The 23,532-nt window shown below is 34.5% G+C and overlaps 1 protein-coding gene and 1 long non-coding RNA gene across 5 annotated transcripts; both read left to right on the forward strand.

The window, feature by feature from the left end:
• The first annotated feature begins 1,272 nt into the window (after positions 1–1,272).
• Positions 1,273–4,489, forward strand: LOC113346111. Of its 4 annotated transcripts, none has more exons than XR_003358405.1 (4): positions 1,273–1,458; positions 1,913–3,424; positions 3,506–3,599; positions 3,700–4,489. It is a non-coding gene; the product is annotated as an uncharacterized LOC113346111 (long non-coding RNA). The 4 variants fall into 4 exon arrangements; XR_003358403.1 differs by having other exon boundaries at positions 1,913–2,649; positions 3,219–3,599; XR_003358404.1 differs by having other exon boundaries at positions 1,913–2,649.
• A 2,508-nt stretch (positions 4,490–6,997) lies between these two features.
• Positions 6,998–10,919, forward strand: LOC113346116 (two-component response regulator ARR1-like). Its single transcript, XM_026589690.1, has 7 exons — positions 6,998–7,012; positions 7,058–7,148; positions 7,632–7,784; positions 8,957–9,328; positions 9,454–9,530; positions 9,643–10,746; positions 10,848–10,919. Exons 1-7 carry the CDS (start codon positions 6,998–7,000, stop codon positions 10,917–10,919), a joined length of 1,884 nt encoding a protein of 627 aa, XP_026445475.1.
• The last annotated feature ends 12,613 nt before the right edge of the window (positions 10,920–23,532 follow it).

A 23,532-nucleotide genomic window follows, 5' to 3' on the forward strand; every position in this document is an offset into this window, starting at 1 on the left:
TTTTTACTGTAGTACAAAAACCACTTAGATACTAAAGCTTTGTTAACCACTCCAAATCCTTAATGACCAATCCGTCTTTCTCTTTAGGTGCACCAATATTCTTCCATCAGACTGAACACATCTTTCGATTCGTAGAAGAAGAACCCCATAAGAAATTTCTCATTATTTTGATCATTCTTTTTCTCCACCGCCACCGGAAGAATAAGAATAGACATATAATATAATGAAATTGAAGAAAGAGTAATTTTGATAAGGCTTACCATGCCCTCCTTACTAAAAAACTTCGCCTTCCATGGGGCAAATCTTTTCCCATTCCCATTATCGCATCCTCCAGAGTAGATGCCTTCTGTTAGAGCATTACACGGTCGAACTCACAAGTGTTTCTATCTCAAGCTTGTTGTCAAATTTAGTTTTCAAAACCATATTTTGATTTATAGTCTACGATTAGTTAAGTCTCAGATTAGGATAGAAGATGTAGTTGAGAAACGGACATCACGGCAGTCATCATTGCGTTCTACAATTAGAAGGCGAAGATCAACCGAAGCTTTTGGAGAACTTCTTCAACAAAAAGTAAGTGAAGACTGGACCACCTATTTCTCAAGATATATACATCTCTCTATCTATGATACGTTGTCGCGTAACTAATTAAATTATCGTAAGCATATCAAGAATTTCGAGTCAAGTTTATCTTGGTAATTAGTTCTAAAATTTTCTACAGAGCCGACCATCTAATATTGTCAAATACCTTCTCCATATTAATCTTGCACACCATACCTGGAATCTTCATTCTAAGTCTAGAGTCAATACACTCAACAACGATAAAAATCCCGTATAAGATATGCTTATACTTACAAAAGTCCGATACTAATCTTGACATAACCTTCTTCAAGCAACTTCGAGAAAATTTTATGAACACTCCACGCCATACCAAATTGGCCTAACTTTTTTCTAAACACTCCACGCCATACCAAATTGGCCTAATTTTTTTGTAAACATCGTAGTTTTCTTTCTTTTATCAATCAGAGAAATAAAAGAACAATTTATTCTCCAATCTAAATATTCATTCGAGGTGAAACTCCTGCAAAGTAAAAAAGAAGATCAGTTGCAATTATGTACCCAAACGCCGTATAAAATTTCATAATAAAACCTTGTCATTTCTAGCAAGTTTAAGAAAAGTTATGGTGTGAGAATCGATTTTCCGAAGAGTTACGCCATATATTTACACCACATTTACATTTTACACCCACCCCAGGTATAGAAAACGAAAACCCGGCAAACAACTATCCCCTCTCAAGTCTCAGACGACTCTCAGCCTGAGACCCACTTTCTTCCTCGAAAACCCGCATTCCTTGAATCTATATAAATCTCTTTTAAACTTCGTTCCGGTTCTTTCTTTTTTTCACAGTAACTCGGCCGGGATGAACAAAATGGAAGAAAGGGTTGCTAAAGATCATCAAAGTAAGTTTCGTTCTTCAAAACCTCTTATTAGGGGTTAATTTTATGATTCTTCAATATAAACAATTCACGCTGGACTGGAGTTAGGTTCCCTGAAATGATACTAAGTTTGGGACCGTAATGATTTTAACCAGGTTTCTAGAAATCCGAAGATAGTTTTTCTAGCAGTAGTTACTTGAAATTTGATGAACATGACACTAGTCCAAGCGTACATGACTTGAGAATACTAGGGTTTTAACATTTTGTCAATTTGGAGGACTGTAATATAAAAATGATGACTGAGAGGTGTTTGTTGATTTTACTGGTGATGTGAGCTATGCTCATGCACTCAACTGGATGTCCAGAAAGGTCAGTTTGATGTCTTCTAACATGTTTTAGAAGATTTGGTTCAAGGGGTACTATCATTGTGTGAATTGTTAGTATTTGTAACTGATGTTCTACGTATGTGTTTAAACAGGGGTGTTCTGAAGCTCAGCTGGAGGACTGTCTGGAGGAATGTGCAGTTTTGAATGTGTGGCAGATCCATCCCGACACATTTGATATCCGCTTTTATCAATGCTATTTCTATGACTTTAAATTATATGCATTAACATGTCTCATCGTCATATTATATAAAACAGGCTGTGCTCAGGCTGTAATTTGACTCTACTGGTGAATGACTGAATCTTGGTGTTATTGAGGATTTCGTTAGGTCAGTGACGTTTGTTGTTGTTGTTCGTGAAATGTTGAACCTCAATTGTATGGAATCGAGGGCAGGTAGTATGATCAAGCTCACATCCTCTTTAATTCCAACATAGTTACCCAAGGTTTTCTTTGTATGCAACTTTTTTCCCCACTCGAACAAATCAACGATTTAGCTCTCCATGTATAATCAGGTAATGCGTTTTCTATTTTTTGGTTTTTTGATTGCCTACTTAGCGTGGCAAAAATCTTGACCCCTTGGAATGCAGGCCACTATTTTGACACTGTTGTATAAACTTATAAACGTTTTGTTTTCATTGTTGGTCCTAATTTTATGTTGCTTCTGCGCATTGAGGAGGAACTCGGCAATGTGCGTTATGCTGGTGAAGCTTTCAGATCCCGATTGACTAAACTGGATAAACGAGACCATCTCTGTGGAACCTATTTAAGAAAGAGCGAGGTGATCAAGCAAAATAATCAAATATAGTCACCTGGGGCCTTTGGCGCCTCTAGGTATTTTCTTTCTCTAATTTGTTGCCTATTGAGTTCTTTTGTTAATCTATATTTTCTCATTGGTTAGGCCTTTTACACGCTTGAATTTGTTGTAATTCATTGGAAACTTGAGCAGAAAGAGCTAGGTATGATGTATATGCTTTGTGGGTTACCTTGATGAAAGAAATTATGCATCTTTAGTTAAGGCTGACACCATAGAAAGAGCTAGGTGTTTGTTACAGTTGATTCATTGAGGTGGGAGATTCAAGATTTTTAGGATCTTGGGTTTAAGTTTAGCTAGAAAAAAGTCTTCAACTGCTTACTCACATAGAAGATCAGTATTATAGAAAAGGGTTGAGTTTAATGAAAGACTACTAATGAGAACTAGGTCGGACATTCAAATACATAATTGTTTTGCTCACATTTTTTTTTAAATAATATGCTGACCTATTGATCCCTAGCGGAAAAAGAAGCTGAGTTGTTAAATACATAATTGTTTTGCTTGATTGCCTATCTGTTTAGTTGGAGGAGTGAGTGGTCTATAGAATGAAGAGCTTCAACGAGTTAATCCGTTTTTTTGCAATGTGCAGTCATACAGTATGCTTAATACAGGAAAGATCAACGTAAAGTTACTAAAGCTATGACTTTCTTCACGAATCATCAAAAAAAAAAAAGAGTATTACTTTCATTTGTTAGGAAGTTGAATTGGATTGATGTGCTTTCAGAAAAGAACATAAATACCAAAACATTAGATTATCTTCTTTTTGCAAGTCAGTAATACCTTCCTTTCGGCATGGTGAGTGTGAAGAATTTGCACTGATGTTGGTTATAATTTTTGACATTTTGCTACTGTGTTCAAAATACACTTTATTCACAGGATTCCTATTTGCTATTATCGGTCTATGACTTTGAAATTTTCACTCTATAGTGAAGCTTAAAGTGGAGAATGGGAATTTCTTTACTTGCCTAAGGTACTCCCTTCTTTTCGTCCGTTGAAAGTGTTGGAAATCATAGTCTATATTAGGTTGTGATTAGTTGCTATGCTTAAATATCTCTTTCTATGTAAACCAGGATGGTTCATCCAGTGAAGAAAGTAAAATAGCGAGAACACATAAAACGACAACTTCGCCAAGAAAACCTCGGGTCATAAGCAACATAAAGCGATATTTGCTCGAGGAAATAATTGGCTTACTTACGAACAAATAAACTATCTAAATTTCAGGTAGGCTTTATATGAAGGTGGGAGTAACCCAGGAATCAACAAGTACGCGATCCCTTTCAGGATCTAGTCTACCCTCTATCAATCAATTAATGAAGTACCGGAAAAGGCTTAAGAACACTGTTAATTTTTTATTTTTCAGAAATCAGTCCACTTTGAATCATAATATAGTTTAGAAATTAAGTGGAAAAAAAAACCTTTGTTGTTATTTTTCAGAAATTAGTCCACTTTGATTCGGTTAATATATGAGAATGACAAGTAAAGAATTAATAAATGCTGTGTCTTCTCTTCTTTGGATGATAATAACCAGTCTGATAACAATCTTTGTTGTTGTGTCAAAGACTCTTTTTCCTTTCCAGGACTGGTGGATTGTCCCTGCTAAAGTTGTATTTGCCTCCGCGGCGGGATTAGGATTATTGCATTTTGAATGCAACCTTCTGGCCTATGTGGAGTTCTTTACCATTTTTCATCTGAGCAAAAGGCTTAATAAATATGAAGGAATATTCATGTCCTGTTAGAATAACCTAGCACGGGTTACTATCTGGTTTAGATTAGATAAAGTTTAGTAAAGTTAACGGAATTTTGAATGGCTCCAGGAGTTACCGTCGAGGTTTGTCTTTGATTTTTGCTTTAAAAGAAGAGAAAAACTGGAAAAGCTACTGGATTTGCGTTTGTTAAGCGTCACGGGAATCCCGTAAAGGATGACTATGCTTTTACATTTTTTAATAAGCTTGCATTATAACTGCAACATAGGTGCTGATCCTATTACTGTAGATTGACAAAGTTACCCTTATAATTGTTCGAAATAATCCCATTTAGAGCTTAATCAGTGCCTTGGACCTAGACATTTTAGAGCTGTACTTTCCTAACGTCTTGGTATCCCATTGTTTCTTGAGAATGGCTTGTGCCCAAGTTGTAATAAAACCATGGACATCTTTGGTGATCATGCACTTCATTGTGCTAAGGATATAGGCCCCAAGTTTCGACATGATTTTGTTCGTGATGTAGTCGTCGACATTTGCTTCAAAGCTAGTGTTCCTGCTCGTAAGGAAGTTTCTTTGGGATTTCTGACGAATGATGACAAAGAGCTGAAACCTGCTGATATTCTTGTGCTTAACTGGGAAGAATGTTTGTATGGATGTCACTGGTGTTTCGCCCTTCGCAGGTGATGGAATTCGCTCTTTCGTCCCAGGGAAAGCTATATCTAATGCGGTTTCACGTAAACACTCTAAATACTTGGACAAGTGTATTTCACATGGCCATGGATTGAGTGTTTTGGCTTTCTCTACTCTAGGAGAGTTGGGTGAGGATACTTTGTGTTTTTTCAAGCGCCTGAAGAATTGTTTAGTTAGTAACGACGCTAGTAGTGGTTTTGGTAGCTTTATTTTCCATAGATTAGGCGTTGCTATTCAAAAAGGTGTTGGAGCCCAGCTTGTTGCTAGGTTACCAACCAAAAGCATTGTATAATGATTAATTTATAATAATTTAAAAATAATTAAAGAAATATATTTGTATTAATTTTACTATTAAATCTTTGACTTTATTATTAATATCTTCAAATTAATATGGATTGTATTGTCTTTATACCATTAATGTTCGTGTGATCATCATTTAGGTAGTGCAGTAATTGAGTTGTTTATGAAGTGTTCACACCTATTTACTACACCAAGTGGTAGAAAATAATTCAAAAGTATACGCTCTTTAGGGCATTTAAATTAAAAGATATGGGAAGTTTGTATTTATGTTGTCCTAAAAGCATATTAACATATAATGTTTCAACTTAATCTCAGATTTTGTTATGGATAATTTTTAGTTATGCGTGTGAATTATTTGTTGGAGTAAAACTTTTTTACCTTCCCACTAAAATGACATCTCGAACCAAATTGTATTAGAAAAGACTAATAGTGGTTTAAGAATATGGCTTTTAAGGAGTCAAAACTATGGTATGTCAAGATTTCTCAATGTAAATTATTTATTTTTTAAATAAAATTCGATACATATTTTACCTTCCACTTTACACAAAGAAATTCTACAATCCACACATTTTTTTAGTGTTTGCAAAAATGATCAGATAGTTTTTTTAGTCCGTAGATTTATTGATTTTTATAATCCAAATAAAATTCTCCTTCATTCATACTGAAGATGTTTTATCTGTGTTTATGTGTTGTTGATCAAAATGACTTTTCTAGGTTGAAAGCTATTTAAAATTGGACACTTATAAAGAATAAATTCATATGAGAAAACTATGAGATTATATTATTTAGTACAATAAAGATATATGATTGTTCCTGTAAATTACGTGGAAATTGAAAATTTTAACGGGCACTAATCCAAAAAGGATAGTGTAATCGTTAGAATAATTATCCATTCTTGAAATAATTCGATGTATATTATGGAAAAAAAACTTACATCCAAGTAAGCGAGTAGATATTTACGTAAACAGTTAATGCATTGAAACGTCCAAAAAAAAACATAATAAAATTTTCCTTTCAAATATACTGACATTGTTAAATACATTGAAAAAAATGTAATATTGTTGCTTGTCGGATTAAAGGTCCACGATATGTTCCATCATATTGCATCCAGGAAATATTTTCTTTACTACATATAAAAAGGAAAAATGTCATTCTATTTTTAAAAACTATCAATCTTATTCAAGTTTTTATCTAAAAAAATTAATTGTTGAGAAAAAGTTTTATAAAAGGAAGTTAATTTTTATTAGAAAGAAAAAGGAAATTTAAACCTAATTTGGTACTTTCACATAAGCCAAGTAAGTGAATAGTGCTCCGTTTTTCCTTCTAAAACAAAACATGATATATATGGTTTGGTTGTTAGCATAAACCTAAGTTGTACCCACCATTACCGGAGACACTCTCTGGAGAGACAAAAACATATAAACTCCTCCAACATCAAACGCTTCACTGTTCAAGAACAAGAAGAAAACACAAAGAAGATTTTAATATTTCATTACCAATCTTATTTGATTGTTATTCTATCCTTCAACGTCTCTGGTTATGAGAGAATAAATAAAAAGAAGAGAGATCATGAATTGTTTTGTGAACTTATTGTTTAATGGTTTTCATTCAATATCAAACAAGTAGACAAGGTTTGAGCTCTATTATTGTTGTTAAGGTTACAATGAGTGAAAGAATGGATAAAGGAGGAGTTGGGTCTACAAATGAAGGCTCTACTAATAGATGTGTTGCTAAGTTTCCTGCTGGTTTAAGAGTTTTAGTTGTTGATGATGATCTTACTTGTCTCAAAGTTCTCAAAAGGATGCTTCAAATGTGTCTTTATGAAGGTATTATGTTCTTTGAGTTTCAACTTTTAATCATCTTTTGATATATGAAAGAAAGTTGGTCTGTTTTTTTGTTTTTTTTGCTTGATTAATCTTTTTTTGATTGTTGTTGTTTATATAGATGAATGTACTATACATCTCACTCTGTTGTCATCTTTGGATGTATTTTTTGTTGTGAATCTAGAACATAAGATAATGCAAATAATAAAAAGAGGAAAAACCAAGGATGAAACTGAAAGATTTGGGGTGAAATATTCCATTTTAAATTGCATGCAGTATCTGATTTTGTAATGGGTTTTCAGTAAATTGCATGTCATTAGAACTTAGATTATGATTTTATTATTATAATTTTTTAATGATGTCCTATTGTTCTTTGAACTGGTTGCCGTCATGTATCTAGATTCATGTGTATTTTAATGGGTATACATTTTTTTTCTTGATTAACTAATTGAAATGTCCTTTCTTTGTTTTTGGTCATATCTTTAGTTACAACGTATTCGCAAGCTGTAGCTGCGTTATCTCTTCTCCGAGAGAGAAAGTACATGTTCGATCTCGTTTTAAGCGATGTTCATATGCCTGATATGGATGGATTTAAGCTTCTCGAGCTCATTGGATTGGAGATGGACCTGCCCGTTATAAGTAAGTGCACACTTTCAATCTTTCATTCAGATAATGAATTTGATTCAAGTGTTTATTCCATATGTGCACTGATAAAAGAATGATGCACACCCATTTCTTTTTTCCCTTTTCTTTTGGAGGGACTCGAATGATTTAACATTTCCCTTCATGTTTGGTCATCAACTGTTGTTTTTGCAATCATTCAACATAAGTTACATTAAACTGATAGGATAGCAGCATTGCCACTATCTGTACTCCATTTATCTTGTCATGAAAGAATATAAGTGAAAAAATTGGAACAATAGGTAAAACTAATGTGCTAACGACATCGGAAAAGAGTAAAGATGCTTCAAATATTAACCCAATTATACCAATAGAAGATATCTTCCAAGTCAATGCAGTCCACACCAAAGTCATCACATACAAAACACTACCTTCTTTGGTACTCATTAATCTCATTCTTCAATCTCTTCCGGTCTCCGGTTTGCAAATAACCTGACTAAATAAGTGCAAGTAGAGAAAAACGATGGATAGATTGACATTTTAGTAAGGCAATAGTTTTTTTTTTTTTTTAAATCACTTTCTTAAAGCAGAGTTCTGTTAGTGAAGCTACGAGGTGTAACCGCCTAAGCACTAAGTGTGCAATATTCGTACAATAAACAGATGGCAATATATACCCTACCCAAAACAGTGGTACTGATTGACCAGAAATAAGGAGAAACATATAAACCGTCTCCCGATTAGATGTTGGTTCATTGCCCGTTACAATACCATTTTTTGCTGAGTATGCCGATACTGCTTTTGATTCTTGACATCTGATATGAAGTTGTACTTCTTGAATTTGGCCAATGGATGTTGATAGATGTTGATAGATAGAGGTACTGGAAATGATAACACATGGTAATATAATCAATCTCTCTTTTCTGTTCCAACAATTCTTGTTTGCAAACAACTTTAACAAATCTTATGCACAACAAGAGAGTATTAAAATGAGGCTTTACAATCCATATTTGTTGACAAACTTACAGGTGATTGAACGAATGGATTAATAATGCATGTTGTCTTTACTCAACACTCACATTAAAAAATGAAATCATATCTTACTCAACAATTGATTTTTATCCTTGAATCTATTTTAATTTTCTCGAAAGATAATTAGTTCTTTGATATTTGTATTCTACCAAACTGTGCAGTGATGTCGATGGATGATAAAAAGGAAGTTGTAATGAAGGGTGTTACTCATGGTGCTTGTGATTATCTAGTTAAACCAATTCGAATGGAGGCAATAAAAAATATATGGCAGCATGTTATTCGAAAGAGGAGGCATGAATTGAAGGAATTAGAGCAGACAACTAGTGTGGAAGATACAGAACGACTTCAAAATCCTACTGAAGATGCAGATAATGCATCCTCCGCAAATGAAGAGAGTTATAAAAACAAGAGGAAAGACGAAGAAGATGATGACGATAAAGATAACAACTCGACCGTGAAAAAAGCACGTGTGGTTTGGTCGATTGGACTTCATCAACAGTTCGTTTCTGCAGTAAACCAATTGGGCATTGATAGTAAGAGCTCAGTATTCATTTATAAGTTTCGCAGATGGTGTAAATTTCAATTTATAGTTTTATATTTTTTAAAAATCTTAGTTAGGCGGTGTTAATATTATTTTAACTATTGTTTGTTATCGCAGAGGCGGTTCCCAAGAAAATTTTGGAGTTAATGAATGTTCCTGGGCTAACTAGAGAAAATGTAGCAAGCCATCTTCAGGTAAATTGTATTTGAATTTTACGTGCATCATTTTTTTCTTCTATTTCCTTTATGGCTCATTCTTTCTAAAAAAAATGAATATATTTATTATCCATTTTAATATTCGGTGCAGAAATACAGGTTGTATCTCAAAAGGGTTAGTGGAGGAACACAAAATGGATTTAGACCTCGTTTTGGGGGTTCTCCAAGTTCGATTTATGGTTCTTTACCATCACTTAACGAGTTTAATCTTCAAACCTTTACTGTTCCGGGCCAGCTCCCACTACAGAATTTTGCTTCACGACAAGCAGGAATCATCAGGTCAGCAAGACATGGTAGCTTGAACATGCACATTACTAGTCAAAGGAACATGTTTAGTGGTGAGCTAGCAAGACCAAGGTTTGGAGTGGGTCACCAAGTAAACAATAACGCTCAAGGGACCTTGCTCCCTGGACTTCCAAGTTCCGTTGGACAAACACCTCCATTAACCAATCTACACCAACAACCTCTTCGTTCATCCTGGAACACGGGACTCCAATCTAATGGAAGTTCCACGCGTTTCGTAGATCATGTAACCGGTTTTCATGGAACAGGTTTTCCTACCCAATTTGGTCTATTTCGTAATAATGACAGTAGTGTGATGATGCAGATGCCTCAATCGCAGTTGAAGGGGCAATTAATCTCGAATGATGTGTCGAGACAGTTTCCAAGTGGAAATGAGATCCCCATTAATGGCAGAGGTACAACTCCAAACCAAATTTCTCCGGCTTCTCCATTGGTGAACTTCCCAATGAATCGAACCCCAGAACTTACTGGACATGGTTATCCCCTTGGTAATTTTACTAGAGTATCTTGTCTACAACAAGTGGGAACATTTGGAAATGAAGGAAGTTCGGAAACAAAAAGGCTGCCAGGGTTTAATCCAAGTTATGATATAATAGCCGATCTTCGCCAGAACATAGTCGAAGGCTCGGATTTTCATGATGGAGTTCTAAATTGTGAAACATCTCAAAATTCCAGTACCGGCCAATCTTTGCAAGTATTGGGTCACCAAGGTTTCTTGTCCAACCAAATCAATGATAATAGAGAAGAACAACAACATGAAGTACCAAAAAATCCCCAAGAGAATGAAAACTTCGATGCAAAAGTTGAGTACATGCCTGAACTAGGCACCAAATTTTTTGATTTATCAAGAAATTGGAGTCAGGATGATCTCATGAGTGAACTTTTCAAACAGGTCAGTTTTTTGGCCTTTAATAATATCTACTTCCGTACCAGAATTGAAATTATTTAGTTTCTTATACTTACAACAATTTTTCTTCTTTATTGTTTAAGCAGCAAGATGGCGTCGGGATGATTAACACAGGGCACAACTTTGATTCATTTCCATTGGATAATATTTCAGTTTAGAATCATACTTTATTCTTTATATATGAATACTCGCCTAATTTCAATTTTCTGAACCAATCTTGTCATTTGCCCGAGTTGTTTTTCCTTTTTCCTGTGCACAAAAACAACAATAGCTCCAAAAGATCAATCCCTGAACAAGCAGCATCTTGGGGATTTGAATAGCCATCATATAAAATATGTACATGCACGATATGAAATGTACATCCCGATGACCATTGGACGGTATTTTTGGACCCTTTTTCACAAGTAAAATTAGTCCCTTTAATACCAGTTAATCACTGTTACACTTTTCTTTACATCATTTGATTAGTTGTGCTTTATTACATGTGTAACCATTATAATGGTCATGTCATGTGTATTAAGTGCAGGATGGTTACACCACCTCTTTGTGTATGATATAAATGTTTCGAGTCCTCTTTATTTCTGTAAGTATTAATACAGATGATAATCTGCAACTGTAATTTTACCTTTCTCCCAGAGTCCTATTATTGGGGCTTTAAAAGGGTGGATTTTGGGGGGTTTTGGGGTCATGAAATAACAACCAATATGACTCCTTATCTATATTTTTCTCTAATATCTAATCTATCCTTAATTTGATTAGTGCTAATTAAATTGATTAAGCTAACTAACCAGTCTTAGTGAATCAATTAGATTAATCCAAACATTAATCTTTTGTAAATCTAAACTTGATTTTTTTGAGTTTTGAAGAAGGAAAATGGTGATTTTGGTGAATTTTTTTTGACAAATTTTGAAGACAAATGACGAAACCCTTCATCACAAAACTCAAGATAACCTTATAATCAACTCCCAATATCAATTTTATCAAATTCAAATCCGTCGAAAATCTGGAAAAAAAATATGGAATTTTCTGCAGTAACGGCCGGGTAAACTTGTCGACCCGGCCGAAAGTCAACACAACGGTTGGGATATTAGAAATTCCCAAACGTAACACCACAAAACAGTTGGGAAATCAGTAACTCCCAGCCGTGATTATAGAAAACGGATAGGAATTTACGAACTTCTGGCCGTTATTATTCCTTGAATAACCTGAGTCTGCAAAACGGCTGAGTTTACAAAACATTCCCGGCCGTAATTAGATTTGAAAGTTGAGAATTCTTTTGATTCAACATGAATTCTTAATCCGATTGAAAATTACTAATACTTCCATTAACTAGACCACAATAAAACTCATTACATGCTTAATATATCCCCATTACAAAGTTGGTTTTAATAACATCCCTTCCAATGTATCAAGAAATCTTTGATGATGGTCATTTGAGCTTCGAAGTTGAAATTATAACCTTTCCATTTCCTCCATTCCTTGTTAGCTTGAGCTACGACTTCTTCATCAGTCTCACCTCTAAGTCGAAGTTGCTTGCACATACGAAGTAAAGCCATATACTCTTCCACTTTTTTTGCATATGTTTGAGAATCGAAGATACAATTCAATCCCATCGCGGTTGTTAGGGTTACCTGTTTCACTACAAAAAATTTCAAAAATCTTCTTCCAATAAGATTGACTTGGTACACCATCATTCCTTCGTTCTTCTCCCTTCTTTGGATAGCATAACACAAAATTTTGACAAAGAGATAAGTCTTCATCCAAATTAAAGTCGGGTTTATCCTTTGAGTACATTACATTGAGTACATTACATTGAGTAATTAGGAGTTTTAATAGAACTTGTAGGTGTGATTTTGATTTGGAATGAGTGGTTATATGGAGAACAAGTTATTTCAAGTTTAAATAGGTGGTTGAACAGCTAGAACCTTCTATAGATTAGTCTTCAAACGGATATATTTTTCAAAATTCAAAAAACTAGCCGATTTGAAGTGGTACAAGTGAAATTATAGAGCATTACGACTGGGAAATGCTAGGCATACCAAGCCATAATTCTGTATAACCTGCAGAGTTGGTGGTCTGTCAGAGTTACGGTTTGGATTCCTGGTCGTAATCCTGATTTTTTACTTTTAGCCAGAAAACCGGCTGGGATTCCTGTCCGTGCTGGAAATTACGGCTTGGATATGTAGCCGTTTCTAGGAGCCCTTTCTTTTTGGTTTACCAGAGTACTATACAGCTAGGAATGTCCCAACCGTAAACTGTCACGGATGGGTTTCCGAAACGTTTCCCACATAGCGGCTAGGAAGTATCTAGGTCGACCAAGACGTAAATATATTTAAGGATATAAGACCAAACCGTGATTTTAACACGACTAGGTTTTTCCCAACCGTGAACAGGCCACGGACGGGTTTTCTAACCGTGGTGAATTTTACGGTTGACAGTTTCTAACCGTTTTCATTTTTACGGGTATGAAAGTTTATTTTTTCAACATTTATAGGCATTTTCGGCTAGGTTTTGTGAAGCAACGACCTAGCCGAAAATGCCTGAAAAAACAATGATGTTATTTTTTTCCTCATTTTCTTAGATTAAATACATTGAAAGACTAACATTAATTCAGAAATGCAAAGTTATAAAAATCCATCCATCTCAATCCTTAACCAATGAACGAAAACAGTAAAATGTCAGAGGCTTAGATAACAAAATGTTCATGAAGTAAAATATTAAAAAGCGAGTAGATCGTCATTCACTTGATTCCTCCCCAGAAGACTCTTGTAAAAACGCATCCAAATCGTCCTCTTGGTCCCATTCAACATCTGGTTCTACAACTCTAGCATTTTTACCTCATTTTCCCTTACCAGCTTGAGTGAGAATCTTTTTACCTCCACCATGTCCACCTCGATAAGCACTTGTTCCACCACGACCTTCTTTTTTTCCACCTCGAGCACTTGTTCCAGCACGGCCTCCTTTTTTGCCGCCTCTTCCTTCATTTCCTCCACTAACAACAAGCACAAATTCACTTACTCCACCAACTCCAACTTCACTTGTATTCCTTGCGTTTGCACCCAATGGTTTTCCGTGACGAGGTTGCGGAGTGGGCTCACTAGAAGGTGTTACTTCTATTGATCTTTTCTTTCTCTTTTCGTTTCTGTTCAAAGAAAAACCAGAAAAGAATGCAAAAGAAGATAAGTCATAACGACTGGGAAATCTTGACAAAACCCAGCACGGCTAGGATGTATGCAACGTTCCATACGAAAATACAGTTACGGATGGGTTAATTATCAAACGACCAAGACGTAATCAAAAAACGTCTAGGAAAAGTGAAAAGTCCCAGCCGCAACAGAAATAACGGATGTGATTTTGATTTATCGACCAAGCCGTAAAAACAATAACGACTGGGAAGTTTTATTTTCTCATTGCTTACTCATATTACGGATAGAAAAACCTAGACGTAACCACTATCGCTGAAACATGAATTCGAACACAGAGATATATACGGCTAGGAACGTCCCAGTCGTTATTAAGTTGTTGCGGATGGGATTATTCTGTCTCGTACGCATCGACTAAATTACGGCTGAGAGTTCTTAGATTTCCCAACCGTGAGAATATAAACGGCTGGGAGTTCTTAGATCTCCCAACCGTGATAGATATAAATGGCTCGGAAACAAACATATCCTAACCGTGATACTTATTTACATTTGGGAAACAAAGAACTCCCAGCCATAAACAGTTTCTGAAACTGTTTTTTCAGACCTAAAATCTTCGAAACTTAATGAAAGATCGATAAAAATCTCAACTAAAGAGTGGGTATTTTGATTCATACCTTATTGTTGTCATCTCAGTAGTCTGGAATGCTGGTGGATCTCCTTCATTCAATTCCTCTTCATCTTCACTTCCTACTTCATTTGTTGAAGTTGGTTTCTCTGCTTCAAGAGGAGGTTGATTCGACGAAGAATGAACTAATTTTTCCTTTTCTTTCATGATTTTATACAATGAGTTTAATCAACGCCGATTTTTTTTGAATCGACGATTAATCGTTTCCAACGAAGAATGATAGACGAAGAAGAATGAAAAGAGAAAGGGGGGAGTAAGGGAAGAAGAAGAAGAAGAAAGAAAAGAGAGAAGTGGTGAGACGGTTTTTTTTTTCTTTTAATGATTTTGATTTTCAGTTTTTTTTCATTGAATGATTTCCAGTTTTTTTTTTTTGATTAATCAGTTAATGGAAGGGTAGAAGTGTCATAAGTGAAAATGATTGAGGGTGTTTTTGAACTTTTACATAAATATGATCTCCCCCTATACCACTTAGACTCCACATAGTCTTTCAAGCCCCTAGAGTCCCACCCCCTTTAAGCCCCAATAATAGAGTTCTTCTCCCATTAGTGAATTTCATTTCTTCCAACTCTATTATGATATCATTACTTTCTTTCTCATGTTTTTCGATCCTAATTCCGCTTATTCCTTACTTCATTTGTGATTCGTGAATTTTCTTCATGTTTAATGGAAAACCCCAATTCAAATTCTATTACCAAATTTTCTCTTAATCAATTTACCAATTTTGTTTCTTTAAAATCAACCGAAAATAACTTCCTTACTTGGAAGAATCTTGTTTTTCCTATTATTTCAAAATACAGATTAATGAAATATCCTAGTGCATGTCATCCATGTGTTGTTCAATACACTAATCCATATAATATAATCAATGAAGTTGAGAATCCTGATTAGACGAAGATGCAACCATCCTGATTTGGCTTCATTCAGCAATTTCAAACTCGGTGATTGTTTACTTTGTTGTGTCCACGACTTCTCATCATCTCTGGATCAAGATTGACAAAAACAATTTACAAAATCTTCATCAACTCACACTACCCGGCTTCAAACTAAGCTTCTAGCACTAAAACAATGTGACAAATCAATTCTTGCATTTATTAATGAGATCAAATCTCTTTAAGACGAACTTGCTGTCGTCAGTGAGGCCATCTCTGACAAAGAACTTTTAGTTGTTACTTTAGTGTCTTTTAACTTAGATTAAATTCCTTTTGCTACTTTAATGCATCATCGTAATCGACATGTTTCTTGTGTTGAACTCCACAACAATCATCTTAGTGAAGAATATGTTATTAGTGATAGAAACAATATATGCTAAGTGAATTATCCAATAGAGATTTTGTTGCTCAAGTGAAAAATTCAAGATCTTATGGATGAGGTCATGGAGGTAGGTATGCTAGTTATACTACTTATTTTGGTATAGTTGGTGGTCGTAAGACTAATTTTCAATTTGGTAGAGGATCTTTTCCATCTTCAATGTATGGCAGAGGTTGTGGTGTTGGCCAATCATCAACTTCTTTCCCTATAGTTACCAAACCACCACCAGTTTGCAACCTGCTCTATCATCTCTTATTTGTCAAGTATGTGGAAGGTCTAGTCATGGAGCACTATAATGCATAAATAGGTTGAACGTTTCTTATCAAAATTTTCATACACCATAACATTTGAGTGCCATGTTGGCTTCTGCTAATATCATGGGGGGGAATCTATGGTATGATGATACTGGTACCAATAATCACGTTACTGCTGATGACTATGAATTACAAGTTACATCTGCTTATGAGGGGATTGAAGAAATATAGGCAGGTAATGGTGAAGGTATGAATACCACTCTTACTGGTTTTTCTTTGCAAATATTCTTCTAGTTCCTAACGCTTCTCAAAACTTACTTTTTGTGCACAAGTTTACTTTAGATAACCATTATTCAATAACTTTTGATTCTCATGGTTTTGTTTTAAAGGACTTGTTAATTGGGAAGACAATTTTACAAGGCCCATATCATAATGGCCATTTTATCCGCTATTCATCCACCAATACTTCTCTCTCCGGTATAACCAGAACAATCTGTTCAGATGTTTGGCACAAGAGACTTGCTCATCCATATTTTCAAACTATAAAACTCGTTTGCAGTTCATTACTAATACCCAATATAATAAAAACTCATATTTTCTATAGTGATTGTCAACTAGGCAGGAGTCATAAATTAACTTTTATTTTGTCTATGTCCGAAGCCATTAAATCTCTTACATCTTGATCTATGGGTTCCCTATCCTGTAACATCCATTACTGGATACAAATATTATGTCAATATAGTGGATGATTACTCCAATTTATGCTGATTATTTCCTTTGTTTAAGAAATCCGACTTTAAGAAAATATTTTTCAATTTTAAATCTCAAGTTAAAAACCAAATACAGTCAAAAATAGTATTTATAAGGACTGATGGTGGTCGTGAATTTTTAAACAATGAATTGTTTTCATTCTTATCTTATAGCGTAGTATTCTTAATAAGATTTCGGGTCCTCATACACCTAATTAGAATGGTGTAGCTAAGTCAAAGCATAGATACCTTGTTCATGTTGGTGGTACTTATCTTCTTTAGTCAAGTATTTCAGCTTCTTACTGGGTAGAATCTTTTACAACTGCTAATTACACTATTAACAGATTGTCAACTAGATCACTAAGCTTCAAGTCTCAATATGAAATACTTTTTCATAGAGCTCCCGATTATCATTTCTTATGATCTTTTAGTTGTTTGTGCTTTTCTTGGTTGAAACCTTATTCTTCTCATAAACAATATCCTAGAAGTACTTTTTGTATTTTTATTGGCTACAAAAATATTCGTAAAGGCTATGGGTGATTGGATATAGCTACTGGCGGGATTTATGTTTCTAGACATATGGTATTTCAATAATCAGTCTTTTATCTCAAAAAGACTCGACCATCTCCTATTGTTTCTTCTTGTTCTGCTCACTTTATTATTGCTTCTACATTTGATATTTTCATTCCTGCACCTCATACTTGTTCTAAGATTTCCATTCATGTTGTTGTAATTGATGATGTTTTACTTGTTATTCCTTTTGATACCTCATCAACACCACCAACATAAGTATCTTCTATTGTTATTCAACTTGATGCAAGTATAATTCATGATAATATTTTTCACGGTACATCTATCACTGAAACATCTACACCTGTTGTTGCATCTGATACTGAAAATTTACATCCCATGACTACAAAGGCTAAAGTAAGTCTCTTCAAACCAAAAGTAATTCCATAATGCACTAATTATCTGCATCCCTTCAGGATCTTTAACAATTAAAGTTCTTTGCTTGTGTCATTCAAGCTCCGAAATTTCCTAAACGGAGACATTCTTCAGTACAAGAGTGCAGTGATTTAAAAACTGGAGTCACTTGGTCCAAAGTTTCACCTCATCCTTCTCAGATTATAGTTGGTTTTAAACGTGTCTTCGGGATTTAAAAAAATCCAGATGGGTCTCTTAACAAGAATAAACCCAGGCTTGTAGTTAAGGGATTTCATCAACAAGAGGGGTTTGAATATTCTAAGACATATAGTTTTTAAGCTAAACCAACTACTATCAAGATCATTCTTTTTTTAGCTTTCAACTTCAGCTGGTCTATCTCTTAACTAGATGTAAGCAATGCATTTCTTTATGGTGATTTGGCAGAAGAAGTATACGTGGTGTAACCTTAAGGATTTGTTGATCCAAACCATCTAAATTATGTTTGCAGACTTCATAAATCTCTTCATGGTCTGAAACAAAATCCAAGAGCATGGTACAAAGCATTGTTGAATGTCTTATTGTCATTTGATTTTAAGCTCTCCCCTACAGGTTCATCTTTGTTTGTACATAAGCGTGATTCTAGGATTACTATTATTCTCATCTATGTGGATGATATTCTTATTATTAGTAACTCAAAGTATTATTACGGTGATCTTATTACCAAAATTCAGGAGCATTTTCATCTTAAGAATTTAGGTGACATTCATTACTTCTTAGGTTTGGAGGAAAAAAGGAATGAGAATGACCTCTTCTTATCCCAAACTAAATTTTGTATTGGTTTGTTGGATAAATTTGATGTTGGTGGAGCAAAGCCTTTCCACTCTCCAGTTTATGTTAGTTGTAAGATTGTTGCTTCTTCTGGTTCTTTCTTGTCATTAGATCATACTGAGTACAGGTCTCTTGTTGGCGGTCTTCAATACCTGATTTGGACTAGTCCTGAAATAAGTTATGCATTTAATTAGGTATGTCCGTATATACTACACATCATCTCATTGCAGCTAAAAAAATATTGAGACATGTCAAAGGTACATTGGATTACAGAGTGTTATTCCTCAAGGGTTTAACAACAGTTCACGGGTTCAGTGATGCTGATTGGGCTGGTGATCCGGACTCAAGAAGGAGTGTTTGGAGGATATTATATATTTTCTTGGGTCTAACCCTATTTCATTGTCTAGTAAAATACTATGTACAGTTGGAGGGTCTTCTACTGAAGATAAATTTTGCATCTTATCCAACTCTGCAGCCGAGGTCATTTGGGTTTGTAAGATTATGAAGGATCTTCATCTTCGTCTACCAATTACACCATCTCTTCTTTGTGACAATCTTAGTGTAATTTCACACTCCTCCAATCCAGTTTTTCATTCAGGATAAACCATTTGGAAGTTGACTATCACTTTGTGCCCGAACTGGTTCAAGCTAATGAGCTGAAGATATCCTACATATCTATTATTGATCAAGCAGCTGACATATTCACAAAAGGTTTGTCAGGACCACGATTTGCTATGCTCGGAGGTAAATTGAGAGTGCTTCCTAAGTCTGCTCTGCTCAATTTGAGGGGGAATAATAATAGTAAATCACTGTTACACTCTCTTTATATCATATGTCACAGTCTTGATTAGTTGTATTGTATTACATGTGCAACTATTCTATGGTCTTGTGTACAAGTGTAGGATTGGTTTCACCGCCTCACTTTCTGTATGATATTAATGTTTTGAGTCCTTTATTTCTATAACTGTTAAGACAAACAATAATTTTCCACTGTAATTTTACAATTGTACATTAATTAATGGGGATTTTAATAATATACAGAGAAATCAATAGGTGTTTTGGTTCGGTTTTCTATGAATATATATCGGATGACCAATTAGAACCTAAGGTAGAACCGATCTTAATTTGTGTTGATAGTCAAGGTAGAACCGATCCCTGCCTAATTTGGAATACATTGTAGAACCGATCCTAGCTTTTGTTGGGAATCATGGTGGAACCTATATTGGGAGTCTTTGTAGAACCGATCCTAGATACTTTTGGGAGTCATGGTAGAACCAATCCCTACATATATTGGAGACTTGGTATAACCGGTCCCAAGGGAAAAACTGACTTTTAACATTCACATATCATTTTACGGTTTTGTGTGAGTTTGGAATTAGGGTTTTCTAAATAGAAAAGTGCTAGATGTCGACATAATTTGAACATGTACACAATTCTTACCTTTGATTGTTCAAAGATATTCCTTGATACTCAAGGTGATCCGAAACCGAAATATTGAGAATCTTTTAATTACGATTTTGAATTATCTGTTTTTGATTTTCTAGCAATCAAAACATATCTCTAGAAAACTATATAATTTAAGTGATTATCTACTATTAGATATTTTCTAAAGAGAGATTTCTGAATTACAGGTTGGATATTAATTGAAAATATGAAAACCTAAATTAGGTACTTTATCGTATATCTTGAGAATCTTTTGGTTTTGGAACTTCCTTGTTGTCAAAACAACCTTGGCCTATAAATAGAGAAGTTTTTTCTTCTTAAAAACTATCCTTAGCCATGCTAACTTCATTGTTTTCTGCGGAGCCGACTACTAGTATTACTTGTAATATTATACCGGAGAGGAAAGTAGACTAACTAGGCGAAATCTCTTACATCCCCTTATTTAAAGACTTCTTTGGGATCAAGAAGCTCTAGAAAGTACCGTTGGTGGGAAACTAGACAAGAGCATTGTCATTTAGTTTTTGATTATTGATTTGATTGACTAACGGTTGTTGAACCTGTGATTGCACCTAGTTGGATTATTCTTAAGATCGTTGTCTTCTGACATAAGGTCACTCAAACTAGATCAAAGTATCGATAGGATCTTCAGAGCTGTTTTTTGATCTAAATACATGTGCGTGATCGATCATAAATGGAATCAAGTTTTTTGTATGCAGGTACAATTGAATATTTGAAGACAAGAACATTTTTCTAATTGGTTTTGCATCTTGTGATATTACTTTAGGAACACATCTTGATTGGCTGGGTTCCAAATAAGATCTATCTTTGGTAGATTTGATCAAGTAGTCGTACCGATAGGAAACTATCATTTGAAGGTATTCTTCAATATTTGAATCTAGAGCTGATTATTTCGGATCTGGATTAATCTTACTCGATAAAGGAGTTTACTTATTTAAATGGAAGAGCCTTTGCCAAAACTCAACATTACCAAACATCTTTGTTCCTTTACTATTTGGAAGACGATCAAAATGAGTTGAGTGTTTAAGACTTTACATCAGTAAAACAACTTAAGGTACTGATTTCTATCTTGGGATTAACGTGCGTTAGCCAGACGGTTGTAGGCGCAGGGATACTGAGGGAACTAAGTAACTAGGGGTATATTACTTGGTCTAAACTATATGGAGTTGGATTTTTTCTTTGTATAGCGGCTTAATTCTAAGAGTATTCAAAATGGGACTAGGTCCCGGGTTTTTCTGCATTTGCAGTTTCCTCGTTAACAAAATCTTGTTGTGTGATTTACTTTTACTTTCCGTAATTATAATTATTTTATTATAATTAAATATAAATACACTTGTACGTTAATCCAAGACTCTTGATTGTGATCCTATAGTAATCGGTTTCATACCGCAACTATTATCAAGTGTGTACCTTGTTGTCATTTTTTATCGACTCTTTCCATAGACGACCACACTTGGTTTCAGACTTATACACTACAGGAAAAAATATACATCTTCAACTGGAGATATTAGCGTGGTTCTGATCAAGATTAATTTTTATTATGGATGTGTTACCAGGTATTTTCGTTCCAGAAAAAGAATTTCGTTTTCATAGTATTTTCTAGGGTTCCATGAATTTATGACTGTTCAACATAGAGATTTAACCGTTAGAGTTTTATGAAATTTTAGTATGCCTAGGTATTATTCACTCTGGTAAAATTTTAACCAAATCGGAATATGATGCAATCTCCAAATTCAGATTTTAGTGGAAAACCTTCATTTATAACAGCGTCGAAAAACCTAAGTTTTAGGAATTCCAACCGTTAGATTATACTGTATTTTTTGTTATGTGCTACATCTTGTTCTCCTTGAACAACTGTAAAAATTTCATAAAGATCCAACCACGGGAAATACTCTAAAGTACATGATATTTCTAGTTGTGTCCACAGAAACGTTAATTGGAACAGTCATACGACATCTTGAATGTATTTTTATCTGGACGTTGGATTTTCTTTAAATTTGATTATGTTTGGAGGAACATTGTGATGAATAAACTATAAAAATTTCATCATGATCGGACTATGTTGCATTTGTCTGTCGATCAAAATAGTTGAAAGAAGAATTTTCCAATTTTTAGGGTTAACAATATGTTTTGGGCTCATATGCTAATAGTTTCGAACTTATTATCGATGGGTCTGAATACGTCAGATATAATGGACCATATATGTTTATATTCATTAACCATGACCTTGTCAATCCAATGGACCGGGTCTTGACCAAATAGTTGACTAGACTTTGACTAAACCAATTTGATTCTAATTTGACTTTTTGGACTCAGAAGTACTTGAGCACCATTAAAGAGTCTATGATGTGGAAGTATGTGTGTTCGTCATAAAAATCTTCAGCTTGTGAAGATACAGCCATTCCCTCAACATTTCTAAGGAGACATATTGACTTCAAATGATGTAATGATTTGGAAGGAAGTTTGTCGAAACATTCATTTTTCTCCCAAACTTGAATGTTCAGTGGGATGTAATCCACTTGTTAGACTATAATGAGTCAATAACTTCGACAATGATATGTTGTAATTAAAAGCACACCTCACTTTTGTGCAAAGAAAATCACAAAAGTTTCCATGAGTCAGAGATGTAATTATGGCTCCAGTAATAATGATACAAAGTAAATGTATCTACCTATAATGGGACAGAGATGTAATTCTGACTCATATCAATCAAAGTTGAAAATCTTGGTATAAGAATTTTACTGAGAATGGTACAAGCGTTGTAATGCAAGTATCACATATTAGTAGTCAACTATAAGAGATATAGGGAGTTTAAAGGAAAACGAGCTCACTATATTCTTGGAGAAGGTCATATCATAGCTAGACGTCCACATTAATGGCAACAAGAACTTTGCCGATTTTTCTTATTGTCTATCTTTATTCAATCAGATTCGTATGGTTAGATTATATATTTTGTATGATTTGATCCTAAACTATTGTCTACATGATATTTGACCGATATTATATTAGCTAAAATAAAGATTTTTTTTTGAAGAATTATATCCATTGTATGCTTTTATGGAATGAATAGTATATTATTTGCATGAGATTGAAATACTCTAAAGAACTTGAGATATACTCAAAAGTACTTGAGTTACAAGGATCATTCGTACACTATGATGAAAAATATATCATCTTCACGAACAAAAACGCTCTAAAGTAAATGAGATAGATTTTCATTTGTTACGTAATAAGGTGGCACTACTTATTACACGAAATATTAAGGAAATGTATTAAACTGAATGTTGAATTCTTTCCTTATATATATAATACCATGCGATATTACCGAGCGAAAAAATGCTCAATCTTTGTTGCCTAATTTGTATAAAGATTAAAAGTTACATGAGCTCTATAAGAACCAAGATCTGATCACACTTTGT

Source organism: Papaver somniferum, unplaced genomic scaffold, assembly GCF_003573695.1.
Source record: "Papaver somniferum cultivar HN1 unplaced genomic scaffold, ASM357369v1 unplaced-scaffold_93, whole genome shotgun sequence".
In the NCBI taxonomy this organism is placed as follows: domain Eukaryota; kingdom Viridiplantae; phylum Streptophyta; class Magnoliopsida; order Ranunculales; family Papaveraceae; genus Papaver; species Papaver somniferum.

What these genes read in the sequence shown, in the direction of transcription:
- LOC113346116 (XM_026589690.1), top strand. An exon ending in TCAAATGTGTCTTTATGAAG is followed by an intron (nt 7,149 to 7,631) that starts GTATTATGTTCT and finishes TCATATCTTTAG; the next exon opens with TTACAACGTATTCGCAAGCT. An exon ending in ATGTAGCAAGCCATCTTCAG is followed by an intron (nt 9,531 to 9,642) that starts GTAAATTGTATT and finishes TATTCGGTGCAG; the next exon opens with AAATACAGGTTGTATCTCAA.